The 8328-nt window shown below is 46.0% G+C and overlaps 1 protein-coding gene across 2 annotated transcripts in view; it reads left to right on the top strand.

Annotated features, from left to right (window-relative positions):
• The first annotated feature begins 2413 nt into the window (after positions 1-2413).
• Positions 2414-8328, top strand: part of DNAJC21 (DnaJ heat shock protein family (Hsp40) member C21) — a 28324-nt gene continuing 22409 nt past the window's right edge. The window contains exon 1 of one of the 2 annotated variants that reach the window (XM_006071898.4): positions 2414-2706. In XM_006071898.4, coding sequence (XP_006071960.1) covers positions 2610-2706 — 97 coding nt within the window. In that variant the 5' untranslated portion in view covers positions 2414-2609. The remainder of the gene's footprint in view (positions 2707-8328) is intronic. The other variant, XM_006071896.4, reaches the window with a different exon arrangement.

Genomic DNA, 8328 nt, shown 5'->3' with positions numbered 1-8328 from the left:
CTTCCCTATTATCATTTATAATCCAAGACCATATAGTATCTTCCTTCTTTGGAAAAGAGGCTAGTATATGAATTTTTAGTAGTGAGTTGGTTGGACAGTGTTGTGCCTAGAAACTTGAGATTTAAGAGTTGGTTTGTTTTGATTGTGCAGAGGGCAGGATGTTAGGGAAGAAAGGGACAACTTCATAGACTTTGGGTACCCTGATCCTGTACAAGAGAGATTTGTTAGCAACAGAGCCAACCCTTCTAACCATATGTGGCTGACAATCTAAATTTAACAACTGATAGGTAAACATTCCAGGTTCTAGTGAAATATATTTGAACAGTTGCAGGGATCTTTCATTCCATAATACAGTGTATCAGTTACATCAACTAAAACCTCCTGCTGGTTAAATACTATCCCTTCGCTGCATTTTTTTTTTTTTTCTTTTTTTGGTGGCACCTCTTTTCTTGTGGCTTCAGCAGTACATGAACCGTGAACTTCCAGATGTTAAAGCTGGTTTTAGAAAAGGCAGAGGAACCAGAGATCAAATTGCCAATGTCCGCTGAATCATCAAAAAAGCAAGAGTTCCAGAAAAACATCGATTTCTGTTTTATTGACTATGCAAAAGCCTTTTTTGTGGATCACGATAAACTGTGGAAGATTCTGAAAGAAATGGGAATACCAGACCACCTGACCTGCCTCGAGAAACCTGTATGCAGTTCTGGAAGCAACAGTTAAAACTGGACATGGAACGACAGACTGGTTCCAAATAGGAAAAGGAGTACGTCAAGGCTGTATCTTGTCACCCTGATTATTTAACTTATATGCAGAGTTCATCATGAGAAAGGCTGGGCTGGAGGAAGCACAAGCTGGAATCAAGATTGCTGGGAGAAATATCAATAACCTCAGATATACAGATGACACCATCCTTATGGCAGAAAGTGAAGAAGAACTAAAGAGCCTCTTGATGAAAATGAAGGAAGAGAGTGAAAAAGTTGGCTTAAAGCTCAACATTCAGAAAACAAAGATCATGGCATCTGGTCCCATCACTTCATGGCAAATAGATGGGGAAACTGGCTGACTTTATTTTGGGGGGCTCCAAAATCACTGCAGATGGTGATTGCAGCCATGAAATTAAAAGACGCTTACTCCTTGGAAGGAAAGTTATGACCAACCTAGACAGCATATTAAAAAGCAGAGACATTACTTTGCCAACAAAGGTCCATTTAGTCAAGGCTATGGTTTTTTCAGTAGTCATGTATGGATGTGAGAGTTAGACTGTAAAGAAAGCTGAGCACCGAAGAATTGATGCTTTTGAAGTGTGGTATTGGAGAAGACTCTTGAGAGTCCCTTGGACTGCAAGGAGATCCAAACAGTCCATCCTAAAAGTGATCAGACCTGGGTGTTCATTGGAAGGACTAATGCTGAAGCTGAAACTCCAATCCTTTGGCCACCTGATATGAAGAGCTGACTCATTTGAAAAGACCCTGATGCTGGGAAAGATTGAGGGCAGGAGGAGAAGGGGACGACGGAGGATGAGATGGTTGGATGGCATCACCGACTCAATGGACATGGGTTTGGGTAGACTCCGGCAATTGGTAATGGATCGGTTCATGGGGTCGCGAAGAATCTGACACGACTGAGCGACTGAACTGAACTGAACTTTTCATGTGGGATCTTAGCTCCCCTGACCAAGGATCTAACCCGACTCTCAGCAGTGAAAGTACTGAGTCCTAACTGCATTCTTAACCTAAATCGATCTTGGAAATGTAAGTTTAGAGGCCAGGAAGTTAGTGATGGATGTGATGGATCCATCAAGAGTGATGGATGGGTGGATCAGCGTAATTTTATTCACGGTAGTAACACATAAAAATGTGTTGATGCTTCCTTCTTAAATTGTTTCAGTGTAAGTCATTTTATTTATTATTATTTCTCACGCACAGTGGTCAGGACAAGGAGTATTAGAGATCTCATTAAGTGGTAATCGAAGAAAAGAGTTAAGAGACCTGGTTTTGATCCAACCGAATCCTGCCATTCATAAGTGGGGAAGGCTTGAATTCCTCAAGCTTGAGTTTTCTCATCTGTAAAAGCGTGGCTCAAATTGAGAAATTATCTTCAGAACTACAAGATGTTTTCCAGAATCTCATCCCATCAAACTCCTTTCTCATCTCTCAGGTCGGATGTCAAGTTAAGTGTCACTGACTGGCGTCTGTGCCCCTCACAATGATACCCGCCGGGGCCCCGCCTCCCGTGACCCTACCTCCGTCTCACCTCGGCCCCGCCTCCCGCCCGCCGCGGCCCCGGCTCCTCCCCGCCGCGGCTCCGCCTGCCTCCCGCGCGGCTATTTCCGCAACAGGGCCTTCCCCCTGTCCATGCGGAGCCGCCGCCGGCGCCGCCCCCTCCGCGCTCCCGCGTGCCGCAACCAGCGCCGCCTTTCACCCCCGCGCGCCGCCGTCGCCCCGCGCCGCCGTCGCTGCCGCCGCGCTCGCTGGCTGGCCCGGTGCGGGCGCCGGGCTCCCGCCGCAGGAGAGGACCACCAGGGCCGTCGCCACTACTTCGGCCCGGGTCCGGGCTCCGGCCCCGCCCCGGGCCCCGGCCCCGGCCCGAGCCCCCTGCCCTGTCGGGCGATGAAGTGTCACTACGAAGCGCTGGGGGTGCGGCGAGACGCCAGCGAGGAGGAGCTCAAGAAAGCCTATCGGAAGCTGGCCCTGAAATGGCACCCGGGTAATTACTCCGCAACCACCGCGGCCCCTCTCAAAAGCCGCGGCTCTCGCGACCTTTCTCACCGCTTTCCGCAGGGTAACTCCAGGGACCCTGCTGTGCCCGGGCTTGCCCGCCCGGTAACTCCCCTAGCCCTGGAAACCGTGCCGGCGTCCGGCCGGGTGGCCCCTGCCCAGCCCTGGCGATGAGGGTTTTCAGCCCATCGGCGGTCGCAGCTCTCCACCCCCAGGCTTCACTCGAGACCCGAGCACCTCGTTCTGTCCCAGACGTCCCCGGGTTCCCGCGTGGCCACTTGATGGGGAAAGATAACATCCTAGAGACTTCTCGTGCTCCTCCCACCCCTCCGTAGATGACCCCGAGCGGGGAGGAGTCGAGCTTTTAACCCAGTCCTGTCTCAGGCTTTTCCCTTGCTGGAGTTCGTGCAGCTTTCCTGGGCTTTCACCGGGAAAGCTGCCTTTAACTTCAGCGGGAAATCCCAGCTACTTAAGTGAAATTAAGACAAAGGGGCTAGTCAAATGTCTTCTAAAGAGCTATGCTTTTTTTCTCTTTTGGTAGGTTGAGTGATTCTGTATTTCATTTCGGATGTTCTGCAGATTGAAAATTTTAATTGCGTGCCTTCCCTAGTGAAGTTACGTGATTACATCTATAGAAGTATGCTTCTTTCAGATGTTTTATTTAGTTGTAGTCCAGGCCTGTGTGACTGGTGAAGTAATCTGATCTTCTCGACTGGGTAACGAAGACAGTATTTGAATCTCAACTTTTTGAGGTTTATAAGAGGCTTTCATATTAGCACTAGTCCATAAAAATGCTTATAGAGTGGTTAGGATGCTAAGACGGAGACCTTAGCCTTGTTTGGAAAACATGCCTTACTGGAAAGGTAAATACAAATGCAAGCAAAATAGTATAACGCATATAATTGGTAGTGGGTTACTAGAACAGTGACTTGGTTACTAGAATATGGGTAGTGGGTTACTAGAACATGTTACTAGAACAATGACTTCCCTGGTGGCTCAGACGATAAAGCATCTGCCTACAGTGTGGGAGACCCGGGTTCAATCCCTGGGTCGGGAAGATCTCCTGGAGAAGGAAATGGCAACCCACTCCAGTATTCTTACCTGGAGAATCCCATGGATGGAGAAGCCTGGTAGACTACAGTCCATGGGGTCGCAAAGAGTTGGACACGACTGATCGGGTTCACTTTAACTTTCACTTACTAAAACAATTAATAACTGCCCAAGGAATTCAAGACAAGGAGTTTTCACCATGTACTGAAAGGCAGTGAGGCTTCCCCTGGGCAGAGGAGCCTGGCCATTAGCTAACTCTAGAGGAAAGAGGGCGGAGAAGGCAATGGCAACCCACTCCAGTACTCTTGCCTGGAAAATCCCATGGACAAAGGAGCCTGGTAGGCTGAAGTCCATGGCGTCGTGAAGGGTCAGAGACGACTGAGGGACTTCACTTTCACTTTCCACTTTCATGCATTGGAGAAGGAAATAGCAACCCACTCCAGTGTTCTTGCCTGGAGAATCCCAGGGATGGCGGAGCCTGGAAGGCTGCCATCTATGGGGTCGCACAGAGTCGGACACAACTGAAGCGATAAGGAAAGGAAGAGGAAAGAGGGAGAAGAAAATTTAATTGTATGGGAACGAGTACCGTGGTGGCCAAAAGATGGTCCAAGGGACAGTTTGACCGAAGGCAGCGTTTATTGGAAGTCTGAAAATAGGCGTTGAGAGAAGGGCTGAGGGAAGGGCTTAGAACCCCAAATCAGAAGGTAATGGTTCTAGTTGATGGAACAGGAAATAAAGGTATGGATTTGTTGCTTAAAGCTGTAAATGATGACCGTCAGAGGAACTAAAAAAATCTGATGTATACTGGAAGGGAAGAGGTAAATGAGCCAAATGTTCATCAGGAAGTCACTAGGTATATCCAAAATTAATAGGTCCAAAAACAGTATAGAAGAATGTTCTTAGAGTAATAGGGATTACTGTTAGAAATGGAGTTGGAGATTTGTTAACTGTCTGGGTGGGGAAGGGTGAGAAAGAGAATTAATACTTGTAACCAAATGCACATATAATTTTGATGGCAATATTAAAATGTTTTTGAGTAGTAATCTGAGATTAGGTTGTAAAGGTCTTTGAATGGCAAAGGATGGTGAAATGTGTTTTTCCAATAATGGATATTTGTGGCCAGTTTTATTAAGATGTCTTAGAAAGGTACTATGAAGGCAGGTTAGTAGGTTGAGGGGGACCAGAGACCAAAGTCAGGTAGAGTCAACTGTGGGCACTTTAAGGACCCAAACCAGTCTTGGGATCATTGGGAGGGATAAGGACTGCATTGAAGGGAAGTTGCCAAGGAAAAATGACCAGATTTGATTAGTTGGAAATCAGTGCAAGGAAGAATAGGATAAATACTGTCCCATAAGACACATGAGTTTGATGTGCTTTACTTTGGTCATTAATTTGTTAAGTCTGTCACTCAGCAAATGTTTAATTTCATCCTATGTGCAAGGTAATGCATTAGATATTTCCAAGGTTAACATTCGGGCTGTGCTTCAAAGACTAATGTGTGTCTCATATAGAGGCCACCCATTTTCATTGTTTAAAAAAGGAATTACCTTTATTTATTTTATTGAAGAATTGAGAATAATTTCCAGTAGGGTCAATAGCACTGCCTAGTAAGATCACTCCTTGTGAAAGCCAGTCTTTCAGTAATTCGTCTGATGACCGTTCCCTGAGCACCTTACTGTGGACAAGACAAGAGTGGTCCCTGCCCTGCTGGCCCAGCTGTCTTTGGAGAGACACGGAGGAAAACAGTCACTTTCCATCCGCTGAGATAAGGGCAGTATGAGGGTAAATGCAAGGTGCTTCTGAGCCCCTGTACCAATCTGGACTGGGTTTTTGTGAGGGTGGGATAGATGTGCATCCCCGTGTGACATCTAGGTTGAGACCTCGAGTGGGATTGCAGGGAATACAGGAGGTGGGAGGTAAGAGGGAGCACAGCAGAGCCTAGGAAGGGAAAGAAGTGAGCCTGCCCAGGTGAGCAAGGGCTGGGTCTTGAAGGTTGTGGTAAATCGGATTAGGAAGATTGGGCTTTGGGAAGCCATTGAAGGGTTGCAAACAGGAGAAATGATAGGTTTGTGTTTTTCAAGTATTCCTTTGGCTATATGGCGGAAGACTGGGTTGGAGAGGCTAGGCAGGAGGTAGGGAGAGCAGCAGATCTCACCAGGGACACTGACATCATCAGGATGATGAAAGGACCTGGGAGCAGAGATGATTCACATGCTAAAAATCTCAGTGAACAGGGGGAGTAGTTGGGAGGCTAGTGGATGGTGAGGAGGAGGGGAAGGAGGAGAGGCAGCCGGGTTGTCTGAATCTCCATTTGAATGGACAGAATGCTGATTTGTACTGAGTGGTGAATAAGGATCAGTGACCAGGAGAGGAGGTCAGCTCCATCACCAGACCTTCTGTATCAGAGCCCCAGAGGCCTGTATGGAAGTGTGTTCTCAGGGAGCTTGGCTTCAGTTAAGGCAGGGCTTAAAAGGCGCAGTCCATGAAATGTTCTATAAGGTACTGTAAAATCATTTGGGAGAAAGTAGAGGAGGGCATGAATTTATCTAGAGAAAAACACAAAGAATTGTATGAGAGTGCCTTTTATTTTATGTTATTTTTTTTTTCAGAATATATATCACATTATTCTTTTTTTTTTATTTTTAAACTTTACATAATTGTATTAGTTTTGCCAAATATCAAAATGAATCCGCCACAGGTATACATGTGTTCCCCATCCTGAACCCTCCTCCCTCCTCCCTCCCCATACCATCCCCCTGGGTTGTCCCAGTGCACCAGCCCCAATCATCCAGTATCGTGCATCGAACCTGGACTGGCAACTCGTTTCATAGATGATATTTTACATGTTTCAATGCCATTCTCCCAAATCTTCCCACCCTCTTCCTCTCTCACATAGTCCATAAGACTGTTCTATACATCAGTGTCTCTTTTGCTGTCTCGTACACAGGGTTATTGTTACCATCTTTCTAAATTCCATATATATGTGTTAGTATACTGTATTGGTGTTTTTCTTTCTGGCTTACTTCACTCTGTATAATAGGCTCCAGTTTCATCCACCTCATTAGAACTGATTCAAATGTATTCTTTTTAATGGCTGAGTAATACTCCATTGTGTATATGTACCACAGCTTTCTTATCCATTCATCTGCTGATGGACATCTAGGTTGCTTCCATGTCCTGGCTATCATAAACAGTGCTGCGATGAACATTGGGGTACACGTGTCTCTTTCCCTTCTGGTTTCCTCAGTGTGTATGCCCAGAGAGTGCCTTTTAAACTTCAGTGGCTGGATTTGAAATACCTATGGCATTTGCCTAATATTAGTAATTAAGGTAGACTTCCCATTTTTTTATGATCGCTTTTTAACTTTTTACACTCATCTTTTAGATCTCAGTTCAACCTCCTAGTCAACCAGTCACAGGTATATTTAAGTGAAATAAAAAGCCATATGACAGATTGAAAACGTTAATTAAAAAAGGAGATTCAGAAAGCGAAAGATCTTGCTTTCAGATGGTACATTGATGGGTTGTCTCGTTTTAAAAGTTTTAGCTGTCACCAGACTTCTTTGAGGGAGGCAAGAAGGGAGTGGGAAGAAAAAGGACAACAAAGTACAGTACAGATTAAAATGTGAAGAAGGACCACCCACCTCCCACCCCTAAACAGTCACCTTTTCTGTCTCATGTCAGGAGACTTAGTTGGCGGCTTTTTCTGCCATTCTGCTTTAATGTGAACTATGCTTCTTTGTTTATCAGACCATCATTACTAATGATTTGATGAAGACATAGAAGTCATGAGCTGGACTGTACCCTTGTATGCATATCAGGATTGTGTTCAGCTGCAAATGATAGGAAGCCAGCAGTCGTGTTCAAAAAGTCGTTTTATTTTTCACATGTAGCAGGAAATCCAAAGGTGGCCCATTTTGGTGATTCTGGCTGCTTGATGACGCCATCGAAGACCTGCTCCATCATCCTGAACATAAGACTTGAGTCTTTGTGTCAAGTGTAAGCAGTTAAGAAGTTCACTGCTTTCATGTGGAGGTGCAGAGAGAGGAGGTGAGCCCCAGGATGGCAGGTCTCCCGTGAAGTCCTTGGACTCTGCTCAGCAGCTGTCAGATGGGGCCTCACTCACCATCCGAGATGGCAGAAGGGGTCCCAGATGGCAGCATGGAGGAGGAAAGGATAAAGCAGGAACAGGGTGTGTGCTGGTTGTCTTTCCAGGAAGAGTCTGAAAAGCTGCCATAGAACACTTTCATAGATTTTATTGACTAGAGCTTAGTCACGTGGTCAGTCCAGGCTTCAAGGGAGACTAGAAATGGCATCTTTATTTGGGGGATCAGTTTCCCCCATAAAATCAGCATTCATTTGTTTCTGGAAGAGGGGATGAACCTGCAGTCTCTGCCTCAGTTGTCATAATCTGCCAGCAGGCAGTATACCCAGGCTTTGGGCAGGATGCAAAGGGTGAGTTAGAGTGTAAGTTGAGTGCCACCCAGGCCCACCCCTTTCATCAAGAAGAACAGTGCTTCTCCTGGGAAGCTTCATTTAGTTATTGATCGATTTGTGTTTG

Source organism: Bubalus bubalis, chromosome 19 (assembly GCF_019923935.1).
Source record: "Bubalus bubalis isolate 160015118507 breed Murrah chromosome 19, NDDB_SH_1, whole genome shotgun sequence".
Lineage (NCBI taxonomy): Eukaryota > Metazoa > Chordata > Mammalia > Artiodactyla > Bovidae > Bubalus > Bubalus bubalis.
This window is presented reverse-complemented; position numbering and strand designations above follow the sequence as displayed.